The sequence below is a fragment of the Protopterus annectens genome, chromosome 2.part1 (genome assembly GCF_019279795.1).
Source record: "Protopterus annectens isolate FY-2018-M chromosome 2.part1, PAN1.0, whole genome shotgun sequence".
NCBI classification, from domain to species: domain Eukaryota; kingdom Metazoa; phylum Chordata; order Ceratodontiformes; family Protopteridae; genus Protopterus; species Protopterus annectens.
The window spans coordinates 1,009,688,689-1,009,710,071 of record NC_056729.1 but is presented as its reverse complement, the minus strand read 5'-3'; the positions used below and the strand labels follow the sequence as shown (position 1 = coordinate 1,009,710,071).

Below are 21,383 nucleotides of genomic sequence, written 5' to 3'. Positions count from 1 at the left end.
TCCTTGGCGATTTTTCTCTCAAAATTTGCCTTGGATGATTTTATGAGAGCTCTTAGTTTTTTACTTATAATGATCAAAGGTGTCTTACCTTTCAAGGATTTTGCTCTATCTTGTAGTAGCTTCCTCCTTTTGTTGTAGAGCTTGTTTATGGCTGGGGTCCACCAGACTGGATGCTTGCCTTTGGTACAGAGAGTCTTAGTTTTGTTTGGGATTGACTGATCCATGCAGTCCTGTAGGTGCTGGTAGAAGGCATTTGTAAGTGATTCAGTAGTTTGAGTAATGTTTACCACTGGCTCAGGGGCCTTAAAGGAGACCACACTAGTTTTTAGAAGTGTGAAATCGGCTTTTGAGAAGTTTTTCACTGTGGTCTTTTTTGTTTCAGGTGGGGGCGGGATGAGGACCTCCAGCGAGATTAGTTTATGATCTGAACTCACCAGTGAGGGGTATACTTCCGGTGTTGAACATTTTGATCCCATGTTCGTGATGATGAGATCAAGTATGTTTTCTCCTCTTGTGGGGATGGTGACTAGTTGTTCCATGGCATTTGAGTTTATGAACTCCAGGAATCTTTGGGTTAGAGTGTTCGGGCTTGAGTAGTGTTCCCAGTCTATATTAGGGTAGTTGAAGTCACCTAGTATGATGGTGTTTGGAGATACATTTATCCCCTCCAATGTTTTCAGGAAGGCCATGTGAGGTTCCTGAGTTTGAGAGGGTGGCCTGTAACATGCTACAAATTGCAGAGCAGTCTTGCCTATGGTTAATTGCACCTGGATGGTCTCCGATGCATCGTGCATTGCCACCAACCTTGAGGTGTGGGTGTCCTTTATGAATATGGACACCCCCCTCCCCAATCTGTCTATCTCAGAAAGCCAGGTCCCCCAGCTCTGGAAGAAGGCCTTTATTATTCCTATCCATAAAGGTTGCAATAATGACATCCCAAACTTTCACCCTATCGCCATCCTATCCCCTATTTCTAAGCTACTTGAAAAGTGTATACACCAACAACTCTTACCCTACCTCATCAATAATCAGCTTCTTACCCCCACACAACACGGCTTTAGACCAGGTCATAGTACCTCCACTGCCCTCCTCTCCTTCCTAGAAACCATCAACAAAGCCCGCGACTTTGGCCACTTTGTATCCACTCTTTTCCTCGACCTCTCTAAGGCATTTGACACTATTTCCCACAACCTCCTTCTTACCAAACTCTCTAAACTTAACCTGTCCCCTTCCTCTACCCAGTGGTTCTCAAGCTATCTCACAAACAGGCAACAAGCAGTTAAATGGAAAAAAGCTACCTCACCCTTCCTTAATACATCCACAGGCATCCCCAAGGTTCCATTCTAGGCTCCCTACTATTCAACATATTCATAAATGATTTCTTCCAAGCCATTCCTAACTCCAGTCTCATCCAATATGCCGATGATTCTACTATAATCTGTTCATCCCCTTCCATTACAACTCTTAACAATCTACCACAAGCTGCCTTATCTTCCACTGAACAGTGGCTGCTCGACAACCATCTAGCCCTTAATGCAACCAAAACAAAACGTATGTTATTCAATGCATCCAAAACCTCTTCCATAGACAAACAATCCTTCATAATTACCAGCAATAATAATATCCCCCTATAACTAGTCTCTGACACAAAATTACTAGGAATTATCATTGACAATCAACTAAAATTTGATAAGCATTTACAAGCAAATATAAAAAAAAAACATAAAAAAATAGGTATGCTTTACTGCCACATTTGCTTTATCTCTCCCACCATCAGGATTACATTAGCTAATACGTACCTCATCACATCCCTTTTATATGGTGCATCTATCCTAACCAGCCTACAATCTTCCCTCAAAACAAAACTCTCATCTTGTTATAACAAAATATCCAAATTTGCGGCAGGTCATAGAGCCTCTTCTCACCACTGTAATTCCCTTCACCAACTAAGCTGGCTAGAATTACCAAACTTCCTCACATATACCACAAACTCATTCATAACCTGCCTCTCTGCCCCTCCCTAACAAATACCTTTGAAATGCATAAACCAGATAGACTCCTAAGATCCAATTCCCAAAACCTAATTAAATTGCATAAACCAACACATCCCGCTGGGAATCAATTGATGTCCTTCTCTCTTGCACGCCTCTGGAACTCTCTCCCTTCTCCCATCCTCACTACCAGCAGTCTCTCCATGTTTAAAATCTCACTGCACTCACACCTTACTTCACAATGGAAATGCTCTTGCTCTCATCCAACCTAATTCTACCAGACTTTCTTCCTAACTTTCCAAACTTTGTTGCCTGTCACTACCTCCTAAAGTTTTACATCCCTCGGGACATATTCAACCAATGACTAAAAAATTACCTGATTGTAATTCCCTAACAAAAAAAAAAAAAAAACATAAAAAACTGCTGCTTACTGAATTTATTTGATGTAATTTTCCTTATGAAAATCTTCTTTTATTTCTGTATTATATAACATCTATTTGAATTGTGCAATATGGGTTTGTACTATACAAAATATGTATTTAACATTTAATTGAAATGTATATTATGGATTTGTGCTCTTTCTGTACTATGCATTTGTATTTCTATGGAGCTTTTTTCCCCCATGACTCCATTAAAAATGGGCTCCTTGTAGCCCAATGGACTATCCTGGAAAACAAACTGCAAATAAATAAATAAATATATAACAAAAGGAGAGCACAAATAAAATGTATAAAATCCTAGAGCTCAGAGATAAGCACTTTCTGCATAATGCCTTCTTTAGATCTTTCAGAGCATAGAAAACTGCTTGCATTTAAATAGTTCAGGAACTTCATTGTATCTCAAAGAACCAATACAGTTGAAGTTTATCTCCTTAGCTTGCACCCTTTTAATAGGGGTTTTAAAGAAGCCATTTCATTCAGTCCTGATAACTTGTCAGCTTGTAAATCTATAATCCAACCTAGTTCAGTTATTTCATTTCAATTAACTAGATCACCACCTCTCGGGTTCTCCATTATAATTGCCAGTGCCATGAAGTGGAATTTGTGACCAGGATGAGCAGAAATATGTTGGCTTAAGGCATTAGTTTTATTATGAATCCTTATATCATTTAAGTGATATAGGATTCTGCCCTTAAAAGATCTATTAGTCTTTCCAGTGTAAAAACCAGTGCATAAATTACAGCATTTTTGGTATTACAGTCTGCATACGTACCAAGCATTTATTTTTGCACAGTAGTAGGATGCTGGAAATAATTTCTAAAGTCAATGTAGGTACAAGTCTTACATCTCTTGCAGAGACTGTAATGAGCTGGCAGACTTTAAGGATTTCTTGCGGACCGCTCTGTCAGAGATGCTGGGTTAGTGGATTGGATTGACTGAGTATATGATTTTTTTTTTTTTTTGAGCTATGATACAGAATAGGAACTGCCTAGACATAGTAAAGCTTTACTGAGTCTAATTGTGGTGGCTGGCAAAAAAGCAATTACTCAAAAATGGAAATCAAAGTCTAGACCAACTTTACTAGAAGTAGTGAATATAGTAACAGGGATAAAACAACTGGAACTGGTTTCTTTACAAAAAGGAAGCAGCAAATAGGAAAAATGGGAATTGTGGGAACAATATATACAGTTTAAGAGGCAGAATTTGAATGAGCCATATAATGCTTAACTGACAAGGACTGAATAGATTATAAGTGATGTAAAATGTTTGCAACTACAATTGTTTCAATGGTGTCTGTGACGTATAATATTTACAACTAAAGTGGTGTCAATGTTGTTTGTTTTTTATTTATATAAATGTAAGATTGCCTATGTCATATGTGACAATTTAATAAAGATGTTTATTGAAAAAAAAATCAAAGATATTGTTGTGATTATATAATTTTAAATAAGATATTAAGAGTGCATACAGTACCTTCCCAAGCGTTTTACTAGTGGAACCACAATTAAAGCCCCCACAAGGCCACCACAGGCAAAAACTGAGACTGTCACAGACCAGAGAAGTGTCAGCGTCCCATTGTCCATAGGGTAGTCATATCTCCTTCTCCATGTTTCATTAAAAAAGGACTTGATATACTGAAATATAAAAAACGCATTAAGTAAATTAATGTACATTCCTAATTAAGTCTTAATGTGCAAGATGACTATATTTTTTACCTTGCATAGCTTCAGGAATATGTTTACAATTAAATGTCTATACCAGTATTTTAAATGGATTAAATTATTGACACTATACTGCTTCAGAATTTCCTTATTTACTGCTAAGAACAGCACAATACCCTTAGCACTGAATTACTTCTACCTACATTTTACATTGGTAGCATTTGCAGGTCAGAGTGTGGTGTACGTCCACGTGCATCCTGTACTGCATATAGAGTAGTAACTGATCACTGCTCTTTATATCCAGTCACACTTACAACAGAAAAATAAATAAATTATTTATCCTGTGTTGACTAAGTTAGTCCCAATAGGCTTGTAGTGTCGTTTCAGGGGAGACACGAGGTAGTATTTATAGCACTAAGGGAAATCTAGCCAGACTATTGGAGAACTTCCCGTACTCTGTAGAATAGATTGCATGGGATCTTTGACATCCACCTTAAGCTACCACCAACTCAAGCAGACCAGGTCTCTGTTTAATGTCTCATTCAAAGAATAACACACTCAGGATTGCAGCATGCCCCTTATGCCATATCACCAACTGATATACCTGGTGTGGGAATAGAACCCACAGCCTTTCGCACCAAAAGCAAGTATGCTACTTGTTATACTACTGACATTAGAACAGAACAAAGTGCACATTACGGGCAAACTAATCTACTATACAAAACATGCAACGTAGAAAAAATTATAGCTATGTATAATACTTCAAATTTTAACATTTTAGTAAAGTTCTCCATGAGTATCTTCCAGAATTCTATTTTGTCAATAATATAGGATTAAATACACTATTTTCTAAGCAAAGACATAGCTAAGTAGCCTTATTCCATGAATATAACAGTGTCAACACTAAAGAAAAGATATAGTAATAATGAATTCCCAAACCCAAAGACTTGATCAGCCTAACATTATTAAAAATGTAATTAAATGCAAACAAAACTATGAGATATAGAACATAAGTTATGTTTGTAAGATAACAAGCTATATGCCTATAAAAATATTACATAAAGTTAAGCATAGGAGGTTTATTAAGGACACATTCGAATATGCTGGGTGAATTATGAAACAAAGGCCCAAAGACAAGCAAAAGCCCATTATCCCAATACATATGTGCCTAAAAACTAGACTACTTCATTAAAAATCTCCACAAGTGTCTGAAGACAACACTCAGAAATACTTCACAAACCCCTGCCATCCAGCAACCTAAATCCTAAAAAGGCTTGAATAAATTACACTGAGAAGAAGTTAAACAGCTGACCAACAGCATGTTATTGCAGATTTAGTTAGAGACTGCTGTTTGTTATATGTATACCTAAATAAAAAATGAGATATCAGTGCCAAAGTACTATTAGAACATTTGGCAAAATATAAAAAGGCTTTTGTAATGTAGTATAAAGTTAAATAACAAATTAATCAGGCTATTAAAGTATGAAAGGGCTGGTCTACTAACACTTACCTTCCACAAATTGTTTATTTTTTCACAGATTTCCCCTATATAAATAGGTGCTTTCATAGGTATTGGAGTAATTTGGGTGATGTTATCTGAGAAAAAAAAGATGATGACAGCATGTCCAGTACCTCTACCCTCCAGAATACTGCACCTGAACAGACTATAGCTTGTGTTTAAGTGGAAGACCAGGCTAGGTTCAATTCCTGTTGTTAACAGGTTGGTGTACATTTGGGATGCTCATATAATAATTGTTTTCTCGGGGCTAAATCTTTCTGTGAAGATGTTAATTCATTTAACCAGAAGTTAGGTTCTTCTGGGTCTCGCATTTTCCATTTAGGAGATTTTCTTACTTTTCTCTCATCTTCTCTGGCTGTTACTTTTCCCATTTTATATTACATACATTAGAACTCCATATTCTTTCTTTTAATTTTTATATACATTAAGTTCTTTGTTATGTTCAACAAGGTCTTCATAAATACTTCCCAAAAATGTGCCTATTTCTTATTGTTTGGTGATGTTTCTTTTCCTTTTATTTTGTTTCCCAGTTCTGTATAAATCCTTTTTGTGTCATCAATGAATTGCTTATTTTGTACTTTTTCTTTATATTTATCTGTATATCTTCTAAGTTTTTTGTTGCCTGTGCTGACATTTTTAGTTTATTACTGACAATGGAGTATGAGAAATCCTTGTTTGTTTTCATACTGTGGGTTGCTTTTACTACCTCTATACTTATTTTATTGATGGAATTTTACCCTTTCAATATTCTTCTAACAGTGATACATCTTGTCTTAGTTGCTTTATAGTTTTTTCCATGGTGGCATTTTACTTGTTCCTGCCCTTACCATTTTTACTCTATGTTGTTGTGATAAATGTATCTATTATTAGTTTAGCTACACAGTAATATATCCTATTTATTTCTGTTATATCATGTGAGTTTCTCCTAATAGTCCTGATTACTGTGTTCATCTGTTTTACAATCATCTAGCATTTTGGGCCTTATTTACTTTGTGTTCTATTTCTTTCATCTATCTTAATATGTCTATTCATTTCTATTAAATCAAGTAGGTCTTCCCATATATATATTTTTTTTTTCTGGACTGAAAGCATTTTCTTTGTTCTCTGTTTCCTGAGAGTATTTTACAGAAAGTTCCAGAAAAACATACTGTGACATATACTTTTCAATGTAACCTGCTACATCTGCTACTCCTTCATATGGGAACTCCTTGATCATCACTCAGCAAAATTACCTGTCTCAGAGTTGCTTCTGTTCCCTGTTCCTTCCCTTACTGTACAACTTCAACTGGACTTTTGCACTGGTCTCCTACAGAAGGCTCCATGGCATCACTATGTGGTCAGTCTTCTTCAGATGCATCCTGCTCCATTCCATCTGCTGCTCCTTAACCTGGGGTTCTATGTTTCATTATGCTGTGACATTCCCTCTGTTGCATTCACCACACTAAATCCTTCAATTCACAGGTAGTCCATAACTTCAGTTTATATTCAACTTTTTCCTTACTAGTCCTCTTTTCTACACCCCCACTTTGTTTTCTTATTTTTGTTTGTTAAATTTTCCATATCTGGGTTCCTGTGCCTGTATTTTACTGCAAATATCTTTGGAGCTGCATTGTTGTATTGATTAGTTTGACTTTTACTGTTGCATATATATACAACACAATATCAGATGTCTTTTTCTTTCCCATGTCCATATTTCTTTTTTACATCTTTGAAAAGCTCTGAGTTTTTTCTTTATACTTTTAACTACCTCTGTTGCTTCTTTTTCTATATAATGTTTTTGTTAATCCATTCTGAAAACATTTCATTTGTTGATTTTGACAGATTTTCTTATACAGGTATTTTTCTATTCCTTTAATTTCTCTCTTAATCTTAATGAATATCATCTGTCTCTACATTCTCGACTTCACAGCATTAACAATCCATAATTTCTTCATTATCCTCAATAATCCAATTTGTCATCTATGTGCCTGTTTTTTGGCCTGTTAGGTTTTTGGATTTTGTAAATTACTTCTTCCTTTTACCACGGGGGGGTCATCCTGTCCCTAAGCCTGGCCTACTCCTGTAGTAGGGATGTTTCCATGTCCTGAGGATTCCACACTGCCTTTTTTCCATTCCTGGCACCAGTGCATATACCAGTATTGGGTACTTTTTATTGTGGAAGCTGTGTACCCAGACATATTTTTTTTATTTTTTAACTTACCTTTCTCTATGGTACATAAAATCCGGTCCATAGGTTCATAGATTAGTGCTAGGCTAACTGCCCTTGTGGGCCATTTTAAGCCTAGCCAATTATCCCATTTGAAAAATCAAACCCCAGACCTTCTGTCTGTGAAGTAAACACCCTAACCATTATGCCAACCTCCCAACCTATATATCAGTGTTGTCTTGGTGAGATTTTGTGGAAATAGAGTCGCCACATGAAGGTACTCACTGAGACATAAGGATGAATTCAGCTCCAACAGTACTACTCCTTCTGTTGTTGATACCATCTCCCCATTCAATCCGAGAGTGAATTTGTAGGTACACATCCAATCATCAAGGTCTTATTTGAAGGATTATGCTGTATCTCATCACTTAATCTGTAGGTACTGCCTGTTCCTCAGGTAGGAGAAGCACTATCCTCCACTGCATTTTATTTATCTGCTGGGGAAGAGTTAGTTCCCTGATTACATTATTTTTGGAACTATTGGATTTGTAGAGATATAAGAAATGCAGGACAAATGGGTCACTAAAGGCAGAGATGAAAAGGCATAGGTGACTCCTCGGGTGTCTCTAAAATATTGAATAAAAGGTCAGTGCTTCCAGTCTCTCTTGGAGCTAAGATATTTTAAACCCATAATATTCTTTTTTAGGATACACTGAGGTCTTTCTAGCTGTTAGATACATATTTAGTGAGGTACATACTGTAAAGGGCATTGTACTAAATGATATTCTCTTGGCAATTATCCGTGTTAAGTAGAAGGGGTCTTGACTACTGTTGTCACATGATGATCAAAAGACTGGGAACTATCAACCCATGTTCACGGCCCCTAACAAAATTCTCACTTTGAATTCTGGTATTGTCTATGCTGTGACAATATGGTACTGTTTCACATTTAATGTGAGACCATTTTGATTATGCCAGGTATTTACAAATGTAAGTTCTTGCTGAAGGGTTAGGGTGCCAGGATACTTGACAATTACTCCCACTTTCCAGTCATTTGCAAATGTATTTATCCAATATTTTTGGTTTCTAGGCTGGAGACCAGAAAAGTAAATACCAAATGGAAGATGCCCCAGTACTGAGCTCTGGAGGATACCACTGGTCATCATCATAGTTTCTGCTGAGGTACCAGATACCAGAGTGGGTTCAGACTTTCAGACAGTTTTCTATACATCTTGCTACATAGGGATCTATATTAAAGTGTTAAGCTTATTTACAATGCCATGATGAGGGATAATGTCAAATGTCTTGACTAGGTCAAGATATACCATGTGATCAGCATGACAACTGACTAGCATGACAACTGACTACAGTCTGTATAACTATGTCAAAAAAGTTAACCAAATTCATTAGGCAAGATCTACTCTTGACAAAGGCAAACAGCTGTGGGTGAGATCTGATAGGATTTCTAATATCATAGTTAATCAGGTCACACATAATGGCTATGCAAATGAAACTCATTTAGCTGGTAGCGGGTCAGTTGTAGAGCCACCCTTGTGAAATGACATCATTACTGCAGTGCACCAAACTTCAGAAACAAAACCTGTAGCTACACTTAGGTTGAACAGTTTAAGAAGCGGTTCTGCCAGGAAATGTTCAGTATTGTTTATTAAATAACCAGGTAGTATTTTTGGCCTTAGAAAGCAATTTCAGTATGTCTTCCTTTGTGGTAATGGGGAGTTTAAGAATTAAGGAATGTCAACTTTGAACAGAAGTGTCTGGCGTAATATTTGCACTGATTTTTTTTTTTTAGCATATTCATAAACTCTAGTGGGTCTGAAAAGGTGGTTACATTTTTAATAAATTCTTATCAATGTAAGATTTTGTTCCTTTGTTTTCTAATGTAGCTGAAGAAGAATTTATAATTGTCTTGGTTTTAGATGCTAGCCTATATTCATGGGCTGCAGTGGTAGACCTAATAATATTTTACAGGTTTTATTAATATTTTTATACTAACCTTGAAATGAGGTTTATTTTCAGTGGAGAAAGAGGCTAGTCAGAATTATCATGTAAAACAACAGTACAGGGTTAGACAAGTATGTATAAAAATGACTGGCAAATTGAGATATGAGCTAACTTGAGCAGAATGATGAAACGGCATCTTTAAATATTAACTTTCTAAAAAAGAAAGCTTATAGTTACTCCATCGATATAATAAACTGGGAAATTGTTGTTTGCACTAAATTCTGTGTGATTCCAAAAGCCGAATTTTTAAATCTGAGCACATTTTATAATTATTGATAGTGTAACATAATTAGTGAGGGTGAATTAGCACATTTAAAGAGGGATAGATAAAAACTCATATGTGTATAGTAAGGCTTGATCAAATCAGAAAGAATATGTAAAACACAAAATTAAAATTATGTGAGGCAGGTAACCAAGAATGTGTTGGTAATGAAACAGAAATTGGTCATATAACATCTATATGAATTAGATGCACAACATTACTTAAAACTAGAATGTGAAATATTCCTGATAAATGACTGTTTACTCAAAGAAAATTATATCTCTTACAGATTACAGCTAAGACCTTCAGATAGCATAGTAGATTTTATACCTTGCACTCTGCCTCATACCATGGCACCACACTCTAAATGTTATGCCTCATGCGTATTTATGGAGAGGCCTTCCCTCTTCTGTTCTGTTTAAAGGGTCATAGCACATCTGAAGACTGACATTCCAAAGAATAAACAATTTAGCAGATTTCTAACTCTCAAATGATTATGCTGAAAACATAGTGACAACCAAGCTAATTTAAAATAAAACAGGGCATTCAAAGCTGGTGCAGAGATCTCATAAGAGCAGATAATGTACTAACAGAATAGTTACTTAATTATCCTAAATAATAAAGAGTGTTTGAAGGAATGCAGATTTATGGTTGCTGACTACTAGATCAAGGACTACTTATCCATAGTCAAATCACTTAAATATATATCTCAACCTCCTAGCACAAGAAATCTGCAGAAAGCCTAAAATAATGGAGTGGACAAAGGCCAAAATAGAGGTAGATTTTAAATTTTTGTTCCTATAAACTTAGCTAATAGAATAACAGGATTTGTGTTACCATGCATTTTCCGGAGGATATGAAGTGTGAAATTTAAATAGCTGTCATTATTTAGTGACTTCAGTCCTCAGTAATTTTCTAGAAAACCACTAATTTTATAAGGAATAGACCAACAATATGGACATTCTGCAAAAATCATCTGGACAGTTGAGAGGTATGCACTTAGCATTTTTTTTTTGCCAAAGTCATTGCAATCCTTTCACTGAGGTGCATTGCCATCTGAGTTGTTTATATTAGTTATTGGGCAGTTAGTGCACATGATTAAATCTAGGAACTATTAATGAGCATCTTCCTGTTGTAGTCCAGGGTTTGACTCCCTCAGCCTCTGTTTCCCTACTCTGAGCAATTCATTTAAGCAGTGCTCTGGAATAATTGAACAACTGTACTCACTGGTCTCCTGGATAAAGCATAGCATAATAGGCCCACCCTATATTAAAACATCTAGGCTAGGGGCAAAGCTTAGATGGCCAACTGAGAGCAGGGAATTTTTAGAGCTCCATAAACTAGTATATTATTATAGGAAAATTTTATTATTTTCAAGTTTAAAAATGTCAGAAATCTATAGATAAACTACTAATCTACATAAATATCAATTTTGTGGAGATATACAAACATTTTCCTGTCAAGTAACTTGGAGATATATTGAATCACTGAAAATGAACAACTCAAGGAATTCTCACCCAGATGCTGCTTTGAAAAAAGATCTGCAACTGATAACAACTACCTTACAGGAACTATCTTTGAAGATGGATGGCTTTAAAAATTACTTAGAAAACCTCAAATTAAATTCTTAAAAACAGACTGACTCTCTTGAGGAACTATTACAGCAACACCAGTCAAAAATAACAACTATAGAAACGTCTCTAAATGACATTGAAGGGAGACTCAGAGGAAGAATCCCAAAAATAATTTCTGCTTAAATAGAATACTTGGCTGCTTATCAAAATAGATGACTTAGAAAACAGGGAAAGGAGAAACAACATAATGATCTTTGTCTGCCTGAAAACACTGAAGGTGAAGACATTGTCTTATTTTTAACAACCTGGATTCTTGAATTTTTAGACTTGAAAGAGGGACTTTCATTTGGAATTGAAAGGGTGCATAGAGCACTGAGGAAACCTGCCTCTAATTCAACAAATACTCCACTCAGATCCATAGTTATAAAATTTCTTTCATTTCTGGACAAGGAACTAATATTAAAATTTGCTTGGAGAAAATCACCCTTAAACTACAATCAAAGCCTGATAAGGTCTGATAATGATTATTCTTCCAGAATACTACAACAAAGGAAAAAAGTCTGGCCAATTATAAAACTGTTGAAAAAAATCAACATTAAAGCACAGCTTGCCTTTCCAGTCAAGATAAAAATACTTTTTGCCAATGAGATGAGAACCTTTAATGACTTAGAAGAAGCTACTATATTCGTCAAAAACAACAACATAGTGCCTATTCCAGAAGAAATGGAATTGATGGCCCTAACTCTTAAAATAATAAAAGAAACAAATGCTTGGACTTATGCTAGAAAGAAGAAACAAAAAAATTATTCCACGATAGCTGTCCCAAAAAATAACTCTTACAACTACATCTCTCAAAGTATCAACTGATATGGTACATCCCTTGTCATCTGTTTTTATTTAAAAAAGGAGGGTTTTTTAAACAACTGAGAAACAGTAATGATTTATTCAGAATGTTCAAAAGTCCAATAATTGTTTAAAAACAAAGGTAGGTCAAGATGGGTTACTATTTATATTATATATTAGCCAAACAAAGCAACATATAATAGCAGTAACAGCAGAGTGTTTAAAAAAATGCTGTCATGGAGACTAATGCCTTCTTCAAAGTATGATATAGAAATGTCATGTATATCCTGGTTAATAACAGTAGCAAGCTCTTACTACAAATGCCATTATTACTCTGATCAACTATGGTTACTGCTAATTATGGTAGGTATTAAGGCTATGAGTGCAGTTTAATCAGTCCTGAAATGGTGTGCGTGGATACAGCTGTGTTTGGCGGCTAGTACAACTGCCATTATTATTATTATTCTGTATAGATATGGTTGATGGCATTTGTGGCAGGTATTGTGGCTTTGTCTGCTGCTTGGTCGATCCTGATGTGGTGTGCATGGATGCAGCCCTGTCTGGTAGCTGGTGCAGATGTCATTATAATTATAATTTTTTTTTTTGGTTTGTCTTTGTTTTTCGTTGTTTTTGCTGACTTGTTTGCTTTCAGCTCTTTTCCGGCTGTTGCCAGGCTGGGAGGGAGGGAATTCAGGCTTGGGGTTGCTAGTGAAGTGAAGCTTTGCTTCAGGTGCATTGCGTGCCTTTGGTAAACAGTTCATAGACTCATTAACAGTATCAGATGCTCCCAGGTTGCTATGGTAATGGTAACAGAGCGAAGATAAAACTTAACAGCTTGTGGTCACTACATTATAAGAAGTTATTTATTTGTATTAACTTGAATTGTAGTTTTTGGAGCCCATCTTGACCATGGGTAGTACGGTTACCAAGATAACTAGTATTTTTGTACATGACATCAAATTGACCAGGTTAGAGAGACAGTGGAAGCCTGAACTTGAAATGTCACAGAATGTAATAATCATATTCTGAAAAACTAGTATTAAATTCACTATAGACATTCAGTTTAATGACATGGGCTTGAGTTTAATAACATTGCCGTTTTGGCTTGTCATGAATGACATACACTGTATTGAACATTGGGGGGAAGCATGGTGGTTTTCCTGCATAGGTGAATGTGTGTGGCGGGTCATGTAATTGCTTATTAGCTGTTGTTTTTGCTGACTTGTTTGCTTTCTGTTCTTTTCCTGGCTGTTGCCGGACTGGGAGGGAGGGAGTTTGGGCTTGGGGATGCTGGTGAGATGAGGCTTTGCTATGGGTGCATCGCGCTCCTCTGGTGAGTGGTTCGCAGACACACTGGTGGTGCTCAGACACTCCCAGGTTGCTATGGTAATGGGAACACAGTGACAATAATGCTTAACAGCTTGTGTCAAATAACTAAGCTACAGCAGGGAAGAAAAAGAAAAAAAACACGTATGACAATGTAGTGTTTGATTTTAGTAATCTGGATACAAAATACATAATCGTCAAATAGATGAACCAGTCCACTGAATTTATATATTAAAATCTGGATTCAATAACTTTGGTATAGTAACACTACTGTCTTGGCTTGTCATAGGTGACATACACTACACTGAACATCAAGGGGAAGCATGATGATTTTCTTATATAATTAAATATGTATAACAAGTCATGTTATTGTTTTAACTTGAATTGTAGTTTTTGTAGCCCATCTTTCCCATATGTAATACTTAAGCGGTTACCAAGACAACTAGTGTTTTGTACATGACATCAAACTGACGGGGTTATTCAAGAGAGATACTGAAAGTCTGAACTTGAAATGTCACATAATGTAACAGTCGTATTCTGAACAAATAGTATTAAATTGACAATAACCACTCAGTTTAATAACACGAGCTTGAGTATAATAACACTGCTGTTTTAACTTGTCATAAATGGCATACACTGTGTTGAACATCAAGGGGAAGCATTTTCTTATATAAGTAAACATGTATAACAAGTCATGTAATTGCTTTAACTTGAATTATAGTTTTTGTAACCCATCTTGACCAGGGTCTATATTACATAACCGAACGCTTAAATGTTCGAATCTCTAAAGGTCGAACTTTAGAGATCGAAATTAAATGTTCGAATATGAATATGTAATAAAATAAAATTAAAAAAAAAGTAAAAGGAAAGGGTTTTAGCTGGGAGTAAGCCCCCATGCACCCCACACCCCCCACTACTTAAATATACCAACTCCGAGACCGCACTTCAGTGCACTACAGTGTGGAAATGGGATATTTTCCATTCCCTACACTGTAGTATGATCTTGGATTTGGTATATTTAAGTAGCGTGGGGTGTGGGGGGCGCAGCCTTTTAGTTTTTTATTTTTCACTTTTCTTTTTTTTTTTAATTTTTAAACATATTCGAACATTTAAATGTTCGATCGCTAAAGGTCGACCTTTAGCGATTTGAACATTTAAGTATTCGGCTATGTAATATAGACCCTCTTGACCATACATTATAATTAAACTGTTATCAAGGTAACTAATGTTTTATATATGACATCAAACCGACAAAGTTGTTCAAGGTAAACAACAGAAGCCTGAACTGGGAATGTCACAGCATGAACAAATAGTATTAAATTGACAATAATTACTCAGTTTATCCTTTGCTGATTATACTTAAATGCTGACAAACAATGAAATTTAACTTCTGACATATCTAGTAAAATACATTGTATTATAAATATTAGGCATAAATATTATCATCTATTTAGATTAAGTAATAACTTTTGAAAGACTTCATCAATAAGGGTGAATATGTTAAATAACTGTGTGATATAATCTTTTACTGAGGTTTTATATATGATGCATCCTTCTTTACTATGTTTAAAGTACTTATTATCTATCTTTCATGTAAATATTAATTGCTGATATAACAAGTAGACATTATATTGTATTAGAATTCTGTCTAATCTACAATAGTACTATATCTGTTCAAAACAACATAAATGTTGCTTATTCTTATTATAAATATTCTCCATATGATAATTCAACTGATGGCACAGAGATGTTCTGATTTGTCAAGGTATGAGTGATAATCTGATGGACTTAGATTTATTCGTCAGATTAGGAATGATTTTCATTCCATGGCTAGTACGGATCTTAGTTTTGTTAACATTTATTAATTTAAATTTGTTATTTTACAAAAAACATTTTTAGTATGCCTGTCTAAAACATTACTTTATTGGTAAACCTTCAAATATAACACTGATAATTTCCTTTAAAAGCTCAAACATATAATTTATAGTTATCAGAGGAAAATGTTTACTAGTCACATTAAAACAAAAAATATATAGCTCAAATAACCTAAGATGGCTTTATTATCTTTAAATACCAATGACTTAAACAATCCTAGCAAGAGATCAAATATACTGAAATATTTAAAATTGAACAAAGCACAAACTGTCTTCCTTCAAGAAACTCAGTTCAAATCAAATGACAACTACACATGGAATCCCAAGGAATATATAATATTGGTGCAGTCCACTTATAAAACAAAGTCAAAAGGGGTAACAATTTTATGGAAAACAAATGTGATTAACCCAGAAATCATTTATAAGTATGAAGATAAAGAAGGCCTTATGGCATTTGTAATAGTTAAATATAATAACAGATTATAGACCCTAGCCAATCTATATTGGTTTCCAGACATTGGATCAGGAACTGTTAAAAAACACTTGGATTTCATTTCCAATAACTATAAAGGCAACTTAATATTAGGAGGAGATTTTAATTGTATATTTGATACTTCTGAAACTACAAATAAAAGACCGCTTTATACATCTACTGTATCAAAAGCTTTAAACAAGTGGGTAGAATCATTTCATCTTGAAGATACTTTCAAATTTAAAGAAGATAAATCTTTGTTGTTTTCTTATGAAGATCACAGATTTGGTACCCAAACTAGAATACATAAAATGTTTACTGCCCATGACTTACACTCTAAAATCATTAATTTCTCAATCACTCCCTGCCCCTTTTCAGACCACAATTCACTGATACTAAAACTTCAAAATGGGTACAAACCATTAATCTTTAACTCCAGAATTCCAGCATATATAACTAAAATTAAGGAGTTCAAACCCTGGCTATTATTGGAATTAGAGTTCTTATATGTTAACTACACCACAGAGATAAATAAAATAATAACATGGGACTCATTAAAAGCTTATATATATATATATATATATATATATTTATATATATATATATATATATATATATATATATATATATATATATATATATATATATATATATATATATATATAGATAGATAGATATGGCAAAACCTTAACTTGGTATAAAAAAAAATCAGAGAATGGGATTCTTAATTATTAGATCTACAATCCAAACGTTTGTCAGTAAAAGCTGAAAAAAAAATCAAGACAATTTGGAGATGAAAAAGAAAGCAGAAGTATTAAACAATAAATACAACAAAATCCTAACACATAAAACTAGTTTAGCTCTAGAAAAACAAAAAATTAATACTTTGACAACTTCTTCCAAATATCTACATAATTTATCTACAAGAATCAAAATACAATCAAAAGCTAATAACATTAAAAGTATCAAAAACAGCCAAATGAGGAAATAGTGCCTTGAAAGTCACCAGAACCAATAAAACACCAAAGCACACAGGATAACAGTAACCACAGCTTCACGAGTTGAATAAGGCAGCAAAATGTTATCTTATTTAACCCCACAAATATCACAACCTCGTTTTCATCCTCCTACATACAGGACTTCATCAGAAATGAAATAAAACCCTAAGTCATTCCTTTTATATGAATTCCTTAACCATTTAATCATTTAAACCCCTTATTATCAATTAGCTAATAACTAACTAAGTAACCTCTTCTTCTTCTTTCGGCTTTTCCCGGTTAGGGGTCAGCACAGCAGATCACCTGTCTGCTCATGATTGGCAGTGAAGTTTTACAGTGTCGAGTTGCCAGCCCGGCGTCCAACCTTCCACAGAAGGCACACACATGCACGCACTCACACCTATGGCCAATTTAGAGTGTCCAATCCACCTACAGCATGTCTTTGGGATGTGGGAGGAAACCCATGCGACCACAGGGAGGACATGCAAACTCCGCACAGAAGGCACCCCAGCCGAGGATCGAACCGGAGAACCTCTTGTTGTGAGGTGACAACGCTAACCGCTGCACCACCGTGGCCGTCCAACTAACTAAATAACCTAATTATCTAAAATTTAAAATAGTAGCAAACATTTATATTAAATATCAATGTAAAAGTAAGTTAAAATATCAAAAAAGAGTGCTTTTGTTCAACCCATAGAACACTTTCATATACAAAACATTTTTTACTTTCTAATTATTATGCATACAATAAAATAAAAATAAAATTAAACCATATAATAATAATAATATACCATATAATAATAGTATCACAACCTATGTGTTAAATAACACTTAATGCTATATATATATATATATATATGTATATATATATATATATATATATATATATATATATATATATATATATAGTCAAGGTGCTATTAAAAGCAAAACTATACATTAAAAGTATCTTTCATGAAAAGAAAGGGGAAATGTCTCAGATATAGGTAGGTGACATTCTTGATGCCAATAGAAATCACTATATGGAACATTACTGATCAATTAAATCAAGATGAAAAATGTTCCAATATAAAAAAATACCAGAAAAATTAAAACTAAATTTCCAAGCACCCATATCCTACAAAGAAATTACAGAAACAATAAAAGAGGGTAAAAATAATAAAGCTCCAGGTATAGATGGCATAATTATGGAAATATATAAACTTTTTCCTTCAAAGATACTATCCCTTTTCCATAAAACTCTATTAGAAATTCAGTCATAAGCTTTAATTCCACCCTCTTAGAGATGTTCCTTAATCACACCAATCCTAAAGGAAAACAAATTCCCAAACCTCTGTACCTCATATAGACCTTTATCATTATTAAATAATGATTATAACATATGTATGACAATATTAACTAACAGAATGAAAATACCACTATCCAAAACAATAAATAATAATCAGACTGGATTTATATATTATAGACATACACATGACAACATTAAAAGGATAATTTCTCTTATAGATTATGTTCACAAAGAAACACTCATAATTGGCTTGGATATAGATAAAGCTTTTGGGACTATTTATTCAAAATCCTAAAGCTATTTGAATTTCCGGCATCCTTTGTTCATCTCCTAAAGATTATATGTACAAATAATTTAGCATATGTCAAGTTAGGTTCTTTTACCTCTGAATCTATACATATAACAAAAGGCACTAAACAAGGATGTCCCATGTCACCAATACTATTTGCTCTGGCTATTGAAATATTGGCAGATTTAATTTGTAACAATATAAAAATCAAAGGGCAATACAATTCTAAAATAATGCTATTTGCTGATGTCATATTACTAACATTATCTAATGCAAAAGAGACATTAGAAGAATTAGATATATTAATTGACACATTCTTCAATTGACTTCAGGACTCAATTTCTATAAATCAAAATCAAAATTTTATTTCTAAATAAAAAAGAAAGAACTGCAAACTAAGGGGAATCACATCATAGGGAAACAAGAATCTACCTTAAAATATCTAGGAATTGAGTTATGCAAGGATAATAATGAACTTGTCTCAAAAAACTACAATAATATCATTAATACAATTAAAGTCTCTGTGGGAAAATGGAATAAAATAATATTAATATTTGAAAATAGACTACAGTTAATAAAAATGGTTTTACTGCCCAAGATCCTATATACAGCCTTGGCAATACAACTGTTACCAGAAAAGAAGATACTTAAATAAATTCATGCCTAATAAAATTTTTATCGTTTCCCAAAAGAAACCGAATAGCATTAATGCATCATATCAGACCATGGAAACAGGGAGGATTAAACTTTCCTGACATAAAAACATATATAAAAGCATCAATATCTAAAACAATCTCAAATTGGATAAGTCCAAATTACTCTGCAAATTGGAAAGAATTATTAACTGATATATTAATGAATGAATTTGATTTACAAAAAAAATTCAAATAACAGATATAAACAATCTGCTATGGCACATATTATGTATTAGTCTGCAATATCACATAACTAAAGCCACTAAAACGTGTATGATTAATTATTACATTGGCTCATTTAGGAAAATTGTTAATGCAAATATAGACTTAAAAATCTGGTTTGATCTTGTAACACCATTTATAGCCACCAAAAACTTTCCACATAAAATATTTAGAGAAATTATTAATTCCTGGGAACAGAAAGGATTTGTTTGTTGGCTCCAATGTATCAAAGAACAAAAAGTTTTAGATATGCAAGCAATACTAACAACATACAAAATTCCACTACAGGACTGGCTAACTTTACAGAGTATTCTAACATACTCGCAAGATTTAAGTAGAATAATTAATAATTCTTCATGTAAAGAAATACCTAAATTTACGAAATACATATATGAAATCATATCTAATGACTTTGACATGGGAAATAGTATTTCAAAGTTTTACAAAATATTGATAAACTATAAAACAGCACCCAAAACCTCATATTGGAAACATATAACAAAAGGACACTCAATACTGTTAACTGAAGATATTGAAACAAATATATTATTATCGATAAAATATACATCCTTCATACATACTGGAACGTTTTAAGTGGAAGTGCTTGCACGGAGCATTCCTAACCCCAGACAGAATCAGCAAAATTAATTCTTCCATTAAAGGAAGATGTTGGAGATGTGAACAAGTACTCAGTGCAGATTGGAACCACATTTTCTTTGATTGTGTTAAAATTAAGCCATTTTGGAATGGTATTAATAACTTTTTGCAAGCTTCTTTAATGAATCATTTTATTTAACTAAAACTCTTGTATTATTAAATGTAAACGGAGGTTCTCAGTTGAATAGGTCAAACATGTATCTTGTATGGACTGTACTTGCAATCTCAAAGAAGTATATAACAAGAAGATGGAATACAAATTCAATACCAACCTTGGAAGACTTCTAAAAAGTTTTATCTCTGATTGACACCATACAATGACTGATTAGACACTCTGATAATGGATTGGACTTACTTATACAGTAATTGTACATATTAGATTTTTTATAGTGTCAGGCTAATGCAAATAGTTAATTTAGATGATATTTATAAATATTATGGAATTTATTAAATTATATTTGAAAATAAAAAAAATTTGAAAACAAAACAAACATCTGGGCTAAATTATAAGTGGATATATCAGTTTAAATAAAGTGATTTACTATAGTAGCTCTGCTATTCAAAGAACCAAGCCACTCTATGTTTTAAAAGATTGGAGCAGAAAGAGTCTATATCTGTAACATATATGTGTTACAGAAGCACAAAGAAAGTATGCTATTAGTTATTGCTGAAAAGGGCATACTCTCCTAGCATTTCCACAAAAATAATTAATTTTTAACTCTAAAATAAGATATTTTTAACTTTTTACTCTATAATAAAAAAAATTAAACAGAAATTATTATAAACTGCTTTCAGAATGGCAGCAGTAACTTCCTGACATCAGTCATGACAGCATAATAAGCTTTCTTGTTGTTGTGTCTTTCGGCTTTTCCCGGTTAGGGGTCGCCACAGCGGAACTCCGGTCCGCTAATGATTGGTAGTTGATTTTTACATGCCGAGTTACCAGCCCTGATGCACAACCTTCAACGAAGGTACACCCATTCACGCATGTCTCCATGCAGAAGATGCTCTAGCTGAGAATCGAACCGGACAGTGTCTTACTGTGAGGCGACAACGCTACCGCAGCACCACCACTGCGGGATCCATAATAATAATAATAATAAT

The 21,383-nt window shown here is 34.0% G+C and overlaps 1 protein-coding gene across 3 annotated transcripts in view; it reads right to left on the bottom strand.

Moving 5' to 3' along the window:
- Positions 1 to 21,383, bottom strand: part of SLC2A9 (solute carrier family 2 member 9) — a 3,818,728-nt gene that overhangs the window by 2,800,043 nt on the left and 997,302 nt on the right. For all 3 annotated transcript variants that reach the window (XM_044062595.1, XM_044062594.1, XM_044062593.1), the window contains exon 4: positions 3,905 to 4,065. In XM_044062595.1, the coding sequence (XP_043918530.1) occupies positions 3,905 to 4,065 (161 nt within the window). The remainder of the gene's footprint in view (positions 1 to 3,904; positions 4,066 to 21,383) is intronic.